This window comes from Puma concolor, chromosome C1 (genome assembly GCF_028749965.1).
Source record: "Puma concolor isolate L17-30 chromosome C1, mPumCon1.1.hap2, whole genome shotgun sequence".
NCBI classification, from domain to species: domain Eukaryota; kingdom Metazoa; phylum Chordata; class Mammalia; order Carnivora; family Felidae; genus Puma; species Puma concolor.
Window position 1 is genome coordinate 106,832,724 of NC_141674.1, and position 19,074 is coordinate 106,851,797.

Genomic DNA, 19,074 nt, shown 5'->3' on the forward strand with positions numbered 1-19,074 from the left:
CTCCTACCCCATACATGTATAGCCTCCCCCATTATAAACATCCCCCACCACAGGGGCTCATTTATTATAATTGATGAACCTACATTGATACATCATTGTCACCCAGAGGCCATAGTTTACCTTAGGTACATCCTTGGTATTGTACATTCTTTGGGTTTGGACAAATTTTAATGACCTGTATCCACCATTATAGTACACAGAGTAGTTTCACTGCCCTAAAAATCCTCTATGCTCTGCTTATTCATTCCTCTCTTCCCCTGAGCCCTAGTGACTACTGATCTTTTTACCTTTCTCCATAGTTTTGCCTCTTCCAGAATGTCACATAGTTGGAATCATAAAGTGTTTAGCCTTTTTAGGCTGTCTTCCTTCACTTAGTAATATACATTTAAGTTTCCTTTATATCTTTTCATGGCTTGATGTTCATTTCTTTCTAGTGCTGAATAATACTCCATTGTGCGGGGAGGCACCTGGGTGGCTCAGTTGGCTAAGTGTCCGACTCTTGGTTTTGGCCCAGGTCATCTCACAGTTTGTGAGTTTGAGCCTTGTGTTGGGCTCTGCACTGACAGCATGGAGCCTGTTTGGGATTCTCTCTCTCCCTCTCTCTCTGTCCCTCCCCGGCTCATGCTCTTTGTCTTTCAAAAATAAACTTTAATATTCCATTGTCTGGGTTTATCCATTCCTCTACTGAAGGATATTTGGTTGTTTCTCAGTTTTTGGTAATTATGAATAAAACTTCTGTAAACATCTGTTTATAGGTTTTTGTGTAGACATAAATTTTCTTTTTTAAAAAATTTTTTAAACCTTTTCTTATTATTTATTTTTGAAAGACAGAGACAGAGCATGAGAGTGGGGGAGGGACAGAGAGAGAGAGGGAAACACAGAATCTGAAGCAGGCTGCAGGCTCTGAGCTGTCAGCTCAGAGCCGGACACAGGGCTCGAACCCACGAAACCATGAGATCATGATCTCAGCCAAAGTTGGACGCTTAACCGACTGAGCCACCCAGGCGCCCCATAAATTTTCAACTCCTTTAGGTAAATACCAAGGAGCACAATTGCTAAATCAGGTGGTAAGAGTATATTAGTTTTGTAAGAAACTGCCAAACTGTCTTCCAAAGTGGCTGTGCCATTTTGCATTCCCACCAACAATGAAGGAGTATTTTTCTTAATACATATCCTTGCCATCATTTGGTGCTGTTAGTGGTCTGTCTGGATTTTGGTCATTCTAATAGGTATGTGGTGGTATAAAATTGATTCTTTAAATTATAAAAGGATTGTAAATAGGTTAGAGAAAATTTAGAGATTAAAGAAAAGAAAAAAAATTCCCGGCATCTTACCATACTAATGTACCTACTTTTGGTATTTTATCTGTCTTTTATTTATGCATTTATGTATTTATGCAGTAATCATACCGTTACATACAATTTGTAATCTCATTTTAAAAATTAATACTTTTTTCCAGTTTGATTTACAGAAAAATCAAACAGACATTTTCTTTATATCCTTCCCCCACCTCCACCATATAGTTTCTCCTTTTTTTCTTTAAAATTTTTTTTTTTATAACATTTATTTATTTTTGAGACAGAGAGAGACAAAGCATGAACAGGGGAGGGTCAGAGAGAGGGAGACACAGAATCTGAAACAGGCTCCAGGCTCTGAGCTGTCAGCACAGAGCCTGATGCGGGGCTCGAACTCACAGCCCTCACGGACTGCAAGATCATGACCTGAGCTGAAGTCGGCCGCTTAACCGACTGAGTCACCCAGGTGCCCCTAGTTTCTCCTTTTATGAACATTTTACATGAGTATGGTCCACTTGTTTAAAAAAAATTTTTTTTTTTAACGTTTATTTATTTTGGGGACAGAGAGAGACAGAGCATGAATGGGGGAGGGGCAGAGAGAGAGGGAGACACAGAATCGGAAGCAGGCTCCAGGCTCTGAGCCATCAGCCCAGAGCCCAACGCGGGGCTCGAACTCACGGTCTGTGAGATAGTGACCTGAGCTGAAGTCGGACGCTTAACCGACTGAGCCACCCAGGCGCCCCGGTCCACTTGTTTAAATTAATGATCCAATGTTGATATGTTATTGCTAACTGGAGCTCATAGTTTATTATTATTTCTTTAGTTTTTACCTAATGTCTTTCTGTTCCAGGATCCCACATTATATTTAGTCATTGTGTCTTTTTAGGCTCATTTTAGCTGCAACAATTTCTGTTTTCTGTTTTTGATGACCTTGACAGTTTTGAGGAGTATTGGTGAGGTATATTATAGGATGCCTGACTATTGGAATTTGCCTGAATTCTCTTTTCTTTTCTTTTCTTTTCCCAAGATTAGACTGGGGTTTTGGTTTCTGGGTGAAGAATATTACAGAGGTAAAGTGCCATTTTTCATCAGTTCACATTAAGAGTACATACTATCATTATGATTTGTGATGTTGATCATCTGGCCAAAATTGTGTTTGTCAGGTTTCTATACTGTAACGTTATTCTCATTGTAAGGTTATTCTCATTTCCCTCCCCTACTGTACCCTTTGGATAGGAGTCACACTATGTGCAGTCTACACTTGAGGGGGGGTGATGCTTCCCTCCTTTATAGTATAGTATCTATATAATTTATTTAGAATTCTTCTGCATAGGAGAAGGATGTCTGTTCTCCCCCATGTATTAATTTATTCAGTCATTTATATCATTATGGGCTCCTGGATACTTATTTTATATAATATGGATTATATAATCCAGTGCTGCTCTATTTTGTCCTTCTAATTGTTCCAGCTTTGACCATGGATAGCTCTTTCAGTTGGCTCCTTTACACTTTTGCCATACCCTGCCATACCCCCATTAACGTGCAGGGTTTTTTGTTTTGTTTTTGAGTACTTCTTTACTCTCTGTTATTACAGAAGATGAGCTCTGAGCTCATCTTGTGTATTTCTTGCCTCAGTCCTGAATCAACCATTTCTCCAAGGAGTCCTAGTTCTTTTTATTGGGGGATGGTGTTAGAAACCAAGAGCAGGGTGATAGGTGTTGTCGTTGCTACTGGATGTAGCTTCTTTTTTCCTCCCAGCTGAAAGCAAAAAAAAAAAAAAAAAAAAAAAGTGTGTGTACATTAACTCTTGTGTATACACGTGTCTATAAATATTTCTATATGTAATCATCTTTATATTAAGTTAAACATGAGTTCTTATCGATGTCTCTAGCTTTACTCCATTTCCATATGGATCTTTTGTTACCCTCCTATTGCAGATCTGTACATTTCCACTTCAACAATAAGAAGTTTGGCTCCCCACATTCACCGTTCATTTACTTAATTGCTCAACTCCAGTATATATGGATAGCAATTGTTAACCCTGGGAAGCAGTTGTATTGACTAGAGTGTAGTACTTAATGTGCAGTCCCTTTTTTGTCTTTATCTTACAGAATTCATTCATTATCTACCCCCTTCGGTGAGGTTGTTTGAAATATATTTGAAATACAGTTAGATTCTCTTGTCACAGTTTGGGATTCTCCCACCCTATTAGTTGATTTCTGCAAAAAAAAAAAAAAAAATGCATACAGTAAGGTTTACTCTTTGTGTTGTAAAGTTCCATAGTTTTTGACAAATGCATAATGTCATGTGCTGTTACAGTGTCATACAAAATAGTTTTACTGCCCTGAAAATCCCCTGCACTTCATTTATTCATCCTTCCCCTCCCTCTAAGCCCTTGGCAACATACTGATCTTGGGTTTTCCAGAATGTCATATAATTGGAGTCATATATATATATATGTGTGTGTGTGTATATATATATATATATATACACACACACAATTAAATAATTACTAAAAGTATATAGCCTTTTCAGATTGGCTTCTTTGCCTTAGCAATATGCATTTAAGATCTCTCCTCCCACACCATGTCTTTCTGTGACTTGATAGCTCATTTCATTTTATAGCTGAATAATATTCCATTGTCTACATGTACCATAGTTTTTTTATCCATTCCCTTATAAAAGATATCTTGGTTGCTTTCAGTTTTTGGCAATTATGAATAAAGCTGGTAAAAACACTCATCAGTTTTTTTGTGTAAATATAAGCTTTCAACTCAGTTGGGTGAACACCTGGTAGTGTGAATGCTGGATCTTATGGTTAACACTATGTTTAGCTTTTTAAGAAACTGGTCAGTATGTCTTCCAGAGTGCCCATACTGTTTTGCATTCTCACCAAACATGAGTTGCTCTTGTATCACATCCTCACCAGCATTTTGTATCATTAGTTTTTTTGGATTTTAGTTATTCACATAGGTGTGTAGTGGTACCTTGTTTTGATTTGCAATTCACTAATGATGAATTTTTCATATTTTTTTAAGTTTTTTTTTTTTTTTTCTTAAGTAATCTCTTCACCCAGTGTGGGGCTTGAACTCACAACCCAGAGATCAAGAGTCGTATGCTCTACCGACTGTTGTATATAAAAGAGTTAAGGCGCCCCAACTTTTCATACTCTTACTTGCCCTATGTGTATCTTCTTTGGTGAGGTTTCTGTTCATATCTTTTGCCCAATTTTTATTAGGGTTGTTTTTTTTGTTGTTAAGAGTTCTTTCTGTATTTTGGATATGAGTCCTTTTTCAGATATGCATTTTCCATATATTTTTTTCCATGCTGTGGCTTGTTTTTCAGTCTCTTAGCAGTATTTTTCACAGAACAAAAGTTTAATTGTTTTTAATATTTATTTTTGAGAGAGAAAGAAAGAGAGAGAGAGACAGAGTGCGAGTCGGGGAGGGCTGAGAGAGCGAGGGAGACAGAATCTGAAGCAGGTTCCAAGCTCTGAGCTGTCAGCACAGAGCCTGACATGGGGCTCAAACTTGTAAATGATGAGATCATGACCTGAGTGAAAGTCAGACACTTAACTGCCTGAGCCACCCAGATGCCCCAAAAGTTTTTAATTTTAGTAAAGGTCAGCCTAGCAATTTTTTCTTTCATAGATCATGTTTTTATTGTTGTATTAAAATCTCTTTGCCATACCCTAGATTTTCTTGTAAGTTACCTTTTATTTATTTTATTTATTTATTTTATTTTATTTTATTTTGTAAAATTTTTTTAATGTTTATTTATTTTTGAGAGAGAGGGAGACCGAGCATGAATGGGGGAGGGGCAGAGAGAGAGGGAGACACAGAATCGGAAGCAGGCTCCAAGCCATCAGCCCAGAGCCTGACGCGGGGCTCGAACTCACAAACCGAGAGATGGTGACCTGAGCTGAAGTCGGACGCTCAACCGACTGAGCCACCCAGGCGCGCCTATGTTACCTTTTAGAAGTTGCGTTTTATAATCCACTTTTTAACATCAGGTCAAACATGTTTCCAGATTATTTTCTTCATATGTACAATTTTAAATAACTGTTTTATATTCAATTTGTGCTTTAATTTTCTTAATCATTCATCCCTCTGTTGTTGACTTTTTATAAGAACAAATTTGGAAACAACCTTTTTCTTTGTTTAGGGTTACTTCATTTTTTCTTTCAACATAGACTTGAGAGTGGTCTACATGCCATGGTGAAGTTCTTTCCCTCTTGGAGCTCTTGTTTTGATGTTTTCCTTAGGATAAATTTTCATAATGCCATTTTAGTTGAAAAAAATGTGAACATTTTTATAACTTTAGTGCATATTACCAGTGAAATTACTTTCAAAAGCATTTTTACCTATTTACATAGTCATCATCTCATTTTCCATGTAAGTTAACATTAAAAGTAATTGCGATGATAATTTTGCACTTTTTAAGTTGTTGACAAGATTTACAGTTAGAAAAAGCTCGGGGCATTTGGGTGGCTCAGTCAGTTGAGCATCTGACTCTTGATTTCTGCTTAAGTCACGATCCCAGGTTCGTGGATCAAGTCCCACATTGGGCTCCTGCTTAAGATTCTCTCTCTCTCTCCCCCTTTGCTCCTCTCCCCAGCTCGCATTCTTTCTCTCTCTGAAATAAAAAAGAAAACAGAAAAGGCTCAAACATTTTATTTATGTATTTATTTTATTATTTTTTTTAACGCTTATTTATTTTTGAGACAGAGAGAGACAGAGCATGAATGGGGGAGGGCCAGAGAGAGAGGGAGACACAGAATCCGAAGTAGGCTCCAGGCTCTGAGCTGTCAGCACAGAGCCCGATGCGGGGCTGGAACCCATGGAGCGCAAGATCATGACCTGAGCCAAAGTCGGATGCTTAACCGACTGAGCCACCCAGGTGCCCCGAGGCTCAAACATTTTAGAAACCTTTGACCATTTACTTTTCTCTAATTATACTTCTCTTTTCTTACCAATAAATTAGGATAAATTACAATAAAATGTAAGATGAAAATGTTATTATTTCTGAAACAAAATTCCAAAAATTTCTTGGTATTTAGTCGTCCAGAAGAGTAATTTTGTGTAGACATATCCAAGCTACACTTCCTGTGGCTATGTTCATGGCTTATGCATGTTTGAATCTCTTATCTCAAGAGTTTAAAGGCAAAGTACAGCATGAGTGTTAAGATTATTAGTCAATAAAAATATTTTCTGGCTTGATTGTTTGCCTAAGTAAGATAGTAAGAAGGCAGAGTTCGACAAAAAGGAGCCAATCTGGGATGCCTGGCTGGCTCAGTTGGTGGAGCATGTGACTCATGATCACAGGGTTATAAGTTCCAGCCCCACATTGGAGCTTGCTCATAAAAAAAGAAAAAGAAAGAAAGAAAGAAAAAAAAGATGGGTGCCTGGGTGGTCCAGTCAGTGAAGCATCTGACTTGACTTTGACTCAGGTCATGATCTCACAGTTGTGAGCCCTGCATCCAGCTCTGCACTGACAGCACTGAGACTGCTTGGGATTCTTTCTCTCTCTCTCTCTCTCTCTCTCTCTCTCTCTCTCTCTCTCTCTCTCTCTCTCTCTCCCCACCCCCCACCTTTCCTGCTCTCTTTCTCTTTCTCTGTCTCTCTCAAAATAAATAAATAAATTTAAAAAAAGAAAAGAAAGAAAAGTAACCAATCTAAGCCAGTCAAATGACTGAACTGCAAAATTAGAAAGGACAGATATTCAGATTTCAGTAGAATAGTTCCTTGCTTTTATAGTCTAAGTGTCTAGTATTGCTGTACCCACTAACTGGGCAAATTAAGCAGTGAAAAGTCAAAGCAGTGTCCCTCATCTCATGTGTCAAGAGTCTGTTTTTCTCCAACTTGTGAGCCTTCACCCAGTTTCCTAGAAGATATATTGTAGAGAAAATAGGGAGGTTGTTTAAAAACCTTTGTGTAATTGTGTGGTTCTGTTGGTTAAGCACCGACTTGAACTCAGGTCATGATCTCACAGTTTGTGAGTTTGAGCCCCATGTTGGGCTCTTTGCTGACAGCTTGGAGCCTGGAGCCTGCTTTGGATTTTTGTCTCTCTCTCTCTCTCTCTCTCTCTCTCACTGTCTGCCCCTCCCCCACTTGTGCTCTGTCTCTCTCAAAAATAAAATTAAAAATACATAAAAAAAAATTATTAGGTATATCTTTATAGTGCTGAAAACACAAAGGAAATTTTGGGTATCACCTAGTTACCTAAGAAAACAAAATTTGGTCTTATTTGGATTGTTGGGAGATTTTTGGTAGCCTTTTGTTTCCTCACCTATTATGAAAAATTTCAGACATACAGAAAAATTGAAGGAAATGAACAGTGCATACCTCTGCATTTGTGCCACCTAGATTTTATAATTAACATTTAGCTGTATTTGTTTAATCATTATCTGATGAAAATGTTTTGATAGTGTGTTTAAGCCATTCCCTTTCTTTCTGGAAGAACATACATGAGTAAGACCCTATTGGGCAGAGTTATTTCTGCATGGTGTAGGACTAGGTGGTTCTCTGATGCAGTGGTCTTACGAAAATGATACCCTTCTTGTGATCCCCATCAGCATAGGTTGAGAACTGAGTCATTTATTTTCAAATGAATTCCAGCTGAATTATGTTATAATAGTTTTTTTTTTTAATGTTTGTTTATTTTTTAGAGAGCTCAAGCAGGGCAGGGGCAGAGAGAGAGGGAGACAGAGGATCTCTCTGATACAGCAAGCTCTGTGCTGACAGCAGCGAGCCTGATGCAGGGCTTGAACTCAAGAACTGCTAGATCATGACCTGAGCCAAAGTCAGACACTCTACCACTGAACCATGCAGGTGCCCATAGATCATGTTATAAAGACAAGAAGAAGAAAGGCGAGGGAAATTGGCGGTGGAAAGGGTTGTGTCATCAGGAGGCTAACATGCTACTAACCTGTTTACCCAACTGACACAAATACTATCATATAAATAGCTATCATTTATTTATTTTTTATTTTTTTTTAATGTTTATTTTTTTGAGACGGAGCATGAATGGGGAGGGCCAGAGAAAGAGGGAGACACAATCTGAATCAGGCTCCAGGCTCTGAGCTATCAGCATGGAGCCCGATGCGGGGCTTGAACTCTCGGACGATGAGATCATGACCTCAGCTGAAGTTGGACACTTGACCAACTGAGCCACCCAGGCACCCCAATCAATAGCTATCATTTACTGAATGGTTACCATGTTCTAAGGCTTTATCCCATTTTGGTTCTCACTCTGTTAGCTATAGGTATTATTAGTGCCATTTTATGAATTAGGAAACTGAGGTTTAGTGAAATTGAATAACTTACCTAATTTCTCATCTGTTAAATGGTACAAGTGGTACCAAACCCAAGTCTGTCTGACTCTAAAACCCATGCTTTGAACCAGAAGTCTACTGCTATAAATTCCCTTTATTGCAGAATTTATTGTTTGCATTTATTTATGTCTTTAGAATTGTCCAAATTGGGCCACACTTAATTTGAGTTTAGTTATAGAGGAATTCTAGTGGAAAAGAGGATGCCATATAAACATTTTTATGATTGTAAAGCTCTCTTAATTCTTGACAGAGGGCCCTTTTTGAAATTAGTTGTCTAGCATTTTTTACTAACTTCATTTCATTCTCTGAAGAATGAAGGAATTTCCAGCCTTGTATTAAATTGCAGAATGTATAGCATTCTTTCTATAGTTGAACCAAATAAACATTAGCAAGTGTGTTTGTTTATTTATTTATTTATTTATTTATTTATTTATTTATTTATTTATTTTCAATATATGAAATTTATTGTCAAATTGGTTTCCAGCAAGTGTGTTTAGAATGTGAGACTGGTAGTTCGTTCCTGTCTTTATTTTTTTAATTTATTTTTAAAGAGGTTTTTGGGATGGTAGCCAATTTGAAGCTTGGTCTTTCTGATAAAGAAGTGACAATAGGCAAGTTCCCTGGCTCCTGGAATAAGCCTTACTTCAGTTTCTTTGATGACTTTTGGGCTTGCTTTTGCGAGTGACCCTGGGAACAGTGCATTCTAACTCGAAAACTCAGTGGGTGGAGGAAGTGTGTGTTGAGAGCAGTAGTTCTTAACCTTTCTGGAGGTTACATTGCTCCCTTTTGAAGCCTTTCCTCTGGAAAAAATGCATATATGCACACAAATACAGTTTTTCATACAAATGCTATGGTCTATATAATGCTATATAACCCCCAAAGTCTATTGACAACTATACCCCAGGTTAAAGATCCTTTAAAGGAAAAAAATGAGGGAGCTGAAAATAAGATTTGAGCAGAGCTGTTAAACGTTTTTTCATAGATGTGCATCTCATAAGATTGATTTTACTAACATAAAAATCTTGTTTTAGTATCTAAAATGTTTTATTCGGCCTCTAAAATGTGGGTTTTTCTCACTTTGTTAAAAAAATTAAGTCACTTGGGTGACTCAGTTGGTTAAGTGTCTGACTCTTGATTTTGGCTCAGGTCAAGATCTCCTGCTGTGAGTTTGAGCCCCATATCGGGCTCCATGCTGTCTGTGCGGAACCTGCTTGGGACTGTCACTCTCTCTCCCTCTCTCCCTCCCTCTCTCTCTGCCCCTCCCCCATACATGCACACTCTCCTTCTTTCTCAAAACAAATAAATAAACTTAAAAAACAAAATAACAACAATAAAAATTAAGGTTGTTCATAAGTAAGCTAAGACTCACAGGGGTAAATGAAGTTTTCTGTTGATTTCTAACTTTTGCTTTTTCAATTTTATTTTTCTTCTACCAGCAAAACATTTTCTCAGAACTATTAATAAGGCTAAGATTTAATTTTGTTTTTATCTATTTATTTATCATTTTATTAAAAAAAATTATATCCAAATTAGTTAGCATATAGTGCAACAGTGATTTCAGGAGTAGATTCCTTAACGCCCCTTACCCATTTAGCCCATCTGCCCTCCCACAGCCCCTCCAGGAACCCTGTGTTTGTCTCCATATTTAAGAGTCTCTTATGTTTTGTCCCCCTTCCTGTTTTTATATTATTTTTGTTTCCCTTCCTTTATGTTCATCTATTTTGTTTCTTAAAGTCCTTATATGAGTGAAGTCATATGATATTTGTCTTTCTCTGACTAATTTCACTTAGCATAATACCCTCCAGTTCCATCCACGTAGTTGCAAATGGCAAGATTTCATTCTTTTTGATTGTATAAGGCTAAGATTTAGATGAAATCCTTTGGCAATCCCCAACTTTAGTTTCCATTTCTTCTTCAACCAGAATTTCTTTGTAACAGGCATCTACACAGTACTTCTAATGCGAGTGTTCAGGTGGTGTTCCCAGCAGGTTACATGTTTCATTACATCAATCCTCACAATAACCTTGTTTGGGACTTATTATCGTCCCCACTTTACAGATGCAGAAATCAATGCTAAGAAAGATTAGATGACTTAGTTAAGACCAGTGCCAGTACTAAAGGCAGGGTCAGGATTTGAACCCATGTAGATCTACCTTCAATGCCTATTTTCTCTCTGTTTTACCATCTGGTTCCGTGATCAGAGTTGATCACTTTTTCCTGATTACTAGTTTGACCTGATTCAAATTTTAGAAGCCCCAGTTCCCAATCAGTGGTGAGGGTGCTTTTATTTTCTTCTACAGGTAGCCAATTGTAAAATTATTGAATTTTTGTGTGTATAAGTTAGACTTTAGGTTGTGAAATGTCTAGCGTGCTGATTTACTGACTAGGTTGTTAACCCAAAAGGAAAGAGCTTTAGCTGGATGACCTCCTGCCTTTTCTGTTTATGTAAATGGATGTTTCAGATACCAGAGTCTGACAGAGACAATTCCAGTGACTGAAACATTTGTGGAAGGCTTGTTACTAAACTTAGCATCATTTTCAGGAAGGAAAAATCCTAATGGTTTGTAACTGAAAAAGAGCTTAACTCTAAAGGGTACATAAGCTTTTATCAAATTGACTAAAGGCCAGGTGTGTGTTTCCTAACTCTCATGGGATAGCCATGGAGGGAACCTTTGGTCAGCTAGCTGCCTAGTGGTTTTCTCTGAGATGGCAGGCAGGGTCAGCATTGTGGGAAGGTACTTCAGTTTGCTGAGTGAGTTTTGTGAGACTCAGCATCTTTTTTGACAAAATTATTGTTCTTCCAAACCTTGTACTTTTCCTAGTTGCAGCCTTTTTATGTACAGTGAAACAGGGAGGAGAATGAGTAGGTTGATTTACTATATAACTTTATTTTATTTATTTATTTATTTAACGTTTATTTATTTTTGAGACAGAGAGAGACAGAGCATGAACGGGGGAGGGTCAGAGAGAGAGGAAGACACAGAATCTGAAACAGGCTCCAGGCTCTGAGCTGTCAGCACAGAGCCCGGTGCAGGGCATGAGCCCACAGACCACAAGATCATGACCTGAGCCGAAGTCGGACGCTTAACCGACTGAGCCACCCAGGCGCCCCTATATAACTTTAGATGTACATTTTTTTTTTATCTTGAACTGATTACACAGAGTTTTAAGTGAGATAGCACAGAAAGAAGATAGAATGCTAAGAGAGATTAATTGACATGATTGGGAGGACAAAGAAGTTAGTTAAGATAATGAAAATTTAGTTATCTCCTTGTCTTTTTAAAATTTTTTTATTAAAAATTTTTTTTTTTTTTTACTTTGAGAGAGTGAGTATGTGAAAGCAGGGGAGGGGCAGAAAGACAGGGAGAGAGAACCCCAGGAAGGCTATATGCTGTCAGCACAGAACCTGACATGGGGCTTGATCTCATGAACTGTGAGATCATGACCTGAGCCAAAATCAAGAGTTGGACACTTAACCAACTGAGCCACCTAGGCGCCCCATCCCCTTGCCTTTTTAAAAATGAGACTAGTGTGTATGAATATCTATACCATTTAACTCTTAAGGTGATGAAACTCAGTATAAAGGAAAGTTAAGTTGAATGATTTGAAGATATGGGGTGAAATCAGATACACATATATAAATTATCTTAAGTCATCCTTTTTGAGTCTTTACAAATTAAAGGAATACATTTTGTAAAAACTTTCTGATAACAGAAATTTCAGAAAGTTTAAAAAGGATTAAGTACAGTTCAAATGGCAGGATTGTTAAAAGCTACTTTGACTGCATAGTATACATGCTTGGTTAGGGTGAGGAAATTAGCTTTGAAAGCTTTGTGCCCTCTTTCCCGTGTGCTTTCTTGAAACGAAGTGTGGGATTCTGGCTTGGAGGGTCAGGTCCTCTCCAACGTTTCCATTTTGTTCTCCCTGCTGTAAGTTTACAAACAGTTCTTCACATTATGATCTATAAAAATATAAACAGCCTTTCTGGAGCCAAATTAATTTTGTTTTTATGGTTCATACTGCATGACACTGGAGTGGGGTAGGAGGGTGGAGATACAAGGTGTTTGGACCCTTCTTGTTTATGGGATTGTCTTTTTCCCTTTTTCCCCTTAGGAACGGCGTGAATGTTGAGGGGGCGACACACAAGCAGGTGGTGGACCTGATCCGAGCAGGCGAGAAGGAATTGATCTTGACAGTGTTGTCTGTGCCTCCACATGAGGCAGATAACCTAGATCCCAGTGAAGACTCGTTGGGACAATCATTTTATGACTACACAGAAAAGCAAGCTGTGCCCATATCGGTCCCCACATACAAACATGTGGAGCAGAATGGTGAGAAGTTTGTGGTGAGTGTCAGCCCAACTCAGTCCTCAAAACATCTAGCTTTTGTTTCCCCCAGGCTTATCATTTATGATTTATACTAGAGCACTAGATGCAATCACCTCAACCTAGGTCAGTTTGCCTACCAGGAGATGGGTTCACACATAAATAAAAGACACTGACCGTGATTTTTTTTTGCAGGAGGTGAACTACAGTAATGAAGAAGATTTCTCTTTCTGCTTAAGTGTATTCCATTTTATTTCCAGACAGTTTTAAATTTGTATTTGTATTCTGGTTGTAAACACGTGTGAGTTGGTTTTGTTTGTTCTTTTATTAGTTGCTGTATCTCTTTGCTACTAGCAGTCTCTCACTTACTATTGACTCTGCTGAGCTGTAGAGCAAGATTAATTTTAAAAGGTGGTGTCTTCCGAAACATTTTGGTAATACAGAGTTTGTCCACATCAGAACCTGCAAGTGCCCTACCCTTCTCTCCACATCTTGTTCTTTTTCATTTTCTTTGGAGATGTCCGTGTGAATGATTAATGTGGGTTTTTCCCAAGGTCCTAATTATACTCTGAATACAGTTCCCATGAACTGCTCTATTACATTTCCAGTCTGTTCCTGTTGTAGATGTGTGGGAAAGCCCACCTTGAGTTCTGGGTGCCCGCCCCTTTTCTGAGTGCCTTTGCTTGTTCCTCAAAACCCAGTTGCTGTTGATAGCCCAATCTACTTACTTTTTCTCTTGATTGTGGTATGCTTTATTTGCCTTTGATTATTTGGGGAGTGTTGATATAATGAGAAATTGATTATTCTTTGTAGAAAGTGCAGTGGGTTCTGTTAGACATTGACAAATAGACTACACATGTTTCAAGCTGAACGGCTGACTCAAGTTGCTGTCTCTGAAACTGAGATTTGTTCCCTGTATAGGAATGAGCTACAGGACACTTGTGGTAAATTCTTTTTAGTGAGGAGATGAGAAAAGCAAGCAAGTAAGCCAGAAAAATTCAGAAGGATCAAACAATGTTCAACTGCATCTGTAATTTAGCTGGTGATGGTAGTACAGAGCACAGTCTAGGTTGGCCTGGTCTATGGATTCTCAGAGCCATGTACACAGTTTAGAGTTTCGTATTTCAGAGGTGCTATCCATTCAGTCATAAGGCATGTAAAGAGTAGAAATCAAGGTCAGGTCCTAAAATTAGAGCACAATGGATGTTGAGACCTTTTGGGAATTACCTGGGATCTTGAGAACCTTTGTAGTCTTTAGAAAAGGAATGAAACTGATTGTCCCTTTTAGAAAAGGAGTGAAACTGATTGTCCCTTTTAAGAAAATCAACATTATTGAACGCAATTTACCTGCATTAACATGTCCAGTTTCATGAGTTTGGGTAAATGTACATAGTTTTATAATCACCACCGTCACAATCAAGATAGAAGAATACTTTCACCACCCAGAGACTTCTCTTGTGACCTTTTATAGTTAGCCCTTTCCCTGTAGCACTACCCCTGTTGACCACTGATCATCTTTCTGTTACTCTATTTTGCCATTTCTAGGATGTCAAATCAATAGGATCATATAAGTAGCTTTTTTGTGTCTGGCATTGTTCATTTAGTGTAGTGCTTTTAAGATTTATAGTTGTTGTGTATGTCAGTAGTTTGTTTCTTTTAATTGCAATTACTTTTTAATTGGATAACTTCATTGCAGTTTGTTTATCCAGTGACTTGTTGATGCACGTTTGGGTTGCTTCCAGTTTGGGGCTATTATGATTAAAGCTGCCATGAAATAACATTAATATACAGGGCTTTAGGTAGATACATGTTTTCATTTCTCTTGAGTAGCTATAAGTGGAATTGCAGGGTCATATGGTAAAAGTTTAACCTTATAGTCAAACTGTTCTCCAAAGAGGCTGTACCATTTTTGCATATTCTCATTTGCAGTGGAGAGTTCCAGTTGCTCTATAACCTCTCTAATGCTTGGTATTATCGGTTTTTAAAATTCTAGGCATTGTAGTGGTATCTTCGTCTTTTTGTTTTTTTAATACTGTATTTATTTTTTTTTAATTTTTATTTATTTTTTTAAATTTACATCCAAATTCGTTAGCATATAGTGCAACAATGATTTCAGGAGTAGATTCCTTAGTGTCCTTTACCCATTTAGCCCACCCCCCTCCACAACCCTTCCCGTAACCCTCAGATTGTTCTCCCTATTTATGAGTCTCTTCTGTTTTGTTCCCCTCCCTGTTTTTATATTATTTTTGTTTCCCTTCCCTTATGTTCATCTGTTTTGTCTCTTAAAAGTCGTCATATGAGTTAAGTCATATGATTTTTGTCTTTCTCTGACTAATTTCACTTAGCATAATACCCTCCAGTTCCATCCATGTAGTTTCAAATGGCAAGATTTCATTCTTTTTGATTGCCGAGTAATACTCCATTGTATATATATACCACATTCTCTTTATCCATTCATCCATCAATGGACATTTGGGCTCTTTCCATACTTTGGCTATTGTCGATAGTGCTGCTATAAACATGGGGGTGCATGTGTCCCTTCAAAACAGCACACCTGTATCCCCTGGATAAATGCCTAGTAGTGCAATTGCTGGGTCGTAGGGTAGTTCTATTTTTAATTTTTTGAGGAACCTCCACACTGGTTTCCAGAGTGGCTGCACCAACTTGCATTCCCACTTTTTTTTTTAAATTGTTTTTTAATGGTTATTTATTTTTGAGAGACAGAGTGTGAGTGGGGGAGGGGCAGAGAGAGAGGGAGACACAGAATCTGAAGCAGGCTCCAGGCTCTGAGCTGTCAGCACAGAGCCTGACGTGGGGCTCGAACTCATGAACCATGAGATCATGACCTGAGCTGAAGTCGGACACTCAACCAACTGAGCGACCCAGGCGCCCCTCTCCGTCTGGTTTTAATTGCATTTGCCTAAAGACTCATGATGAAAGCTTTATTTTCATGTATTTAGTGGCCATTCTTATATTTTTACTGGTGAAGAGTTCAACTTTTTTCCCCATTTTAAAACTTGGATTGTCCTATTTTGTTGTTGAGTTCTTTATGTATTTGGAGTCCTTTTTCAGATAGATATTTTGTGAAATATTTCTCCCAGGCTGTGGCTGGCCTTTTTATTTTATTTTTAATAGTGTCTTTCAAAGAACAGAGGTTTTAAATTTTTTTGAAGTCCAGTTTATCTTTTTCATTTATGGGTCGTGTTGTAAGAAACCTGCCTAACCCAAGGATACAAATCTTTTATGTCTTCTTGAAAAAATTTTATAGTTTTAGCTCTCTGTTTTTGTAATAACTTTATTGAGGTATGATTCACATACCAGCAGTTGTATACCTTAGGTGTATATAATTCAGTGGTTCTTAGTATGATCAACAGAGTAGTGCAGCCATCACCACAATTTTAGAACGTTTTCCTCACCTCAGAAAGAAACACTGTACCTTTTAGCCACCTCCTCCAAACCTCCCATCTGCTCTCTACTAATCTATTTTCTGTCTCTATGGATTTGCCTCTTCTGGACATTCCATGTAAATGAAATCATATGTGTTCTCAGGGTTTATCCATGTTGTAGTGTGTATCAACCAAGTAATATTCCATTGTCTGGATATACCACATTTAATTTATCTGTTCTTCAACTGATGGACATTTGGGTTATTTCTACTTTTTGACTGTTATGAATAATGCTGTTTTGAGCATGTATGTACAATTTTTGATGTGGATATGTGTTTTCATTTCTCTTGGATATTACGTAGAAATGGAATTACTGGGTCATATGGTAACTCTTATGTTTAACCTTTTGAGGAAATGCCAGACTTTTCTCCAAAATGGCTGCATCATAGTTTTCGCTCTTATGTTTAGGTCTGGGACCCGTTCTGAGTTGATTCTTGTATCAATACTAAATGATATAAGGGTCAAGATTTTTTTTTCCCCATTTGATATCCAGCAGCCTGTGTTGAAAAGGAATATCTTTTCCCCATTGAAATACCTTGGCTTTATTGTTGAAAATCAATTGAACATGTGGTTCTATTTCTGTATTCTGTTGGTTATGTCTGAACATTTCAATATTTTTGTTATTTTGAGATTGTCTTCTGTTTAGTGTCTTTTCCCTTGAAAATGGGTCATATCCTCCTCCTTTGTACGGTGAGTAATTTTGGATTGTATCCTGGATATTGTGAATGTTGCATTGTGTAGGCCCTGAGTTCTGTGATATTCGCTGAGGAATGTTGATGTTTTGTTTTACCTGGCAATTAACAAGCTATGCCGCTTGTGTGTTGTACTTCATGTTTCAGTTCAATTCTTTCAGGCTTTTCTGTACTACTTTGAATCTGTTCTGCATGTGTATCATTCAGGGAGGGATTAGTATGAGATACTTGGTGTTCATTCACAAACTTAAGGCATCCTTTTCTGTGTTTCTTTCTTCTGGAATTCTCTACTCTTTCTGGTGGCGGCCATGGTTGCCTAGAATCCTTTCTTTCCTCCAGGCAGGAAGACGTCAGGGTTTCTATTGGAGTTTTTAGTTGCCTAAGTTAGGCTACTTTGTAACTTATGCCCACTGTCTGGGCAAAGCCCCCTAAAAGCAGGACACCTCCCCCCACCCCTCTCAGTGGTGTGCTCCATATTTTAATGTCCCTCTGCAATCTGCTTGCAGTTAGTGTAGTATTCAGAATTCTCGGGTAATTGATTTTTGCGTTTGGTCCAGAGTTTGTAGTTGTTATCACTGGAAAGGTTGGTCTATAGGAGACTCTTAGGTTCTATCAGTTTTTTTCATATATAATGAAGCTGTTGCCTTCTTGATGAATTGGCCCCTTTAATGTTGTGAAATATCTCTTTATCTCTTGTAATATTCTTTGTTCTGAAATCTTTCTTTGATATTAACATATGGCTGCTAATAGCTACTTCACCTTTGATTATTGTTCTCATTGGATATCTTTTCCATCCTTTTACTTTTAACTTATCTATATAGCCGTGCTTAAGGTAAGTCTTATAGACAGCATATACTTGTGTCTTGCTTTTTATTTGGCAGTCTTGGTCGTTTATTTGGAGTGTGTTGTCTACTTACGTTTCATATAATTATTGAAATAGGTTTAAATCTATCATCTTATTCTTTATGAACTGTATCTCATCTGTTCTTCATTCCTTTTGTCCTCCTTTCCTGCCATCTTTTTAATTAATGGAGTATTTTTTAATGATCCTGTTTTATCTCCATTATTGTATTATTAGATATAATTTGGGGTTTTTTTTTTGTAATTTTTTTTTTTTTAACGTTTATTTATTTTTGAGACAGAGAGAGACAGAGCATGAACAGGGGAGGGGCAGAGAGAGAGGGAGACACAGAATCTGAAACAGGTTCCGGGCTCTGAGCTGTCAGCACAGAACCTGATGCGGGGCTCGAACTCACGGACCGTGAGATCATGACCTGAGCCGAAGTCAGACGCTTAACTGACCAAGCCACCCAGGCGCCCCAATTTGGGTTTTTTTCAATGTTTATTTATTTATTTTAAGAGAGAGCACGAGCAGAGGAGGGACACACACACAGAGAGAGAGAGAGAGAGAGAGAGAGAGAGAGAGAGAGAGAGAGAGAGACTCCCAAGCAGGCCTTGCGCTGTCAGCACAGAGCCCAGTGCAGGGCTCAATTTCATGAACCTCGAGATCATGACCTGAGCCAAGAGCAAGAGTTGGACACTTAACTGACTGATCCACCCAGGCGCCCCTTGTTGTTTTATTTTCTTAGCAGTTGTTCCCACTTTACACTATACATCTTTGTAAGTATTATCTTTAAATAATACAATATTATTTCTCATATAATGAAATAATTTTACAACAGTATATTTCATTCCTTCTCCCATCCTTTGTGCTGTTGTCGTACATTTTACTTCTTAAGGTGTTATAAATTCCATATTACTTTGTTGTTTTCTTTGTTTTAAACAATCAAGAGATTGTTTAAAGAGATTGAAAGAGTTCTTTTATATTTAACCACATATTTACCATTTCTGGTGTCCTTTGTTCCTTTGTGTAAATTCAGTTTCCATCTGCTATCTTATTCCCTCCGCCTGAAGAATTTCCATTAATGTTCTTATAGGGCACATCTGCTGGCAATGAATTCCCTTAGCTTTTGTTGGTCTGAA

At 37.9% G+C, this 19,074-nt stretch overlaps 1 protein-coding gene across 2 annotated transcripts in view; it reads left to right on the top strand.

Annotated features, from left to right (window-relative positions):
- SNX27 (sorting nexin 27) overlaps positions 1 to 19,074 on the top strand; it is a 70,081-nt gene that overhangs the window by 14,777 nt on the left and 36,230 nt on the right. For both annotated transcript variants that reach the window (XM_086718227.1, XM_086718226.1), the window contains exon 2: positions 12,742 to 12,973. In XM_086718227.1, the coding sequence (XP_086574353.1) occupies positions 12,742 to 12,973 (232 nt within the window). The remainder of the gene's footprint in view (positions 1 to 12,741; positions 12,974 to 19,074) is intronic.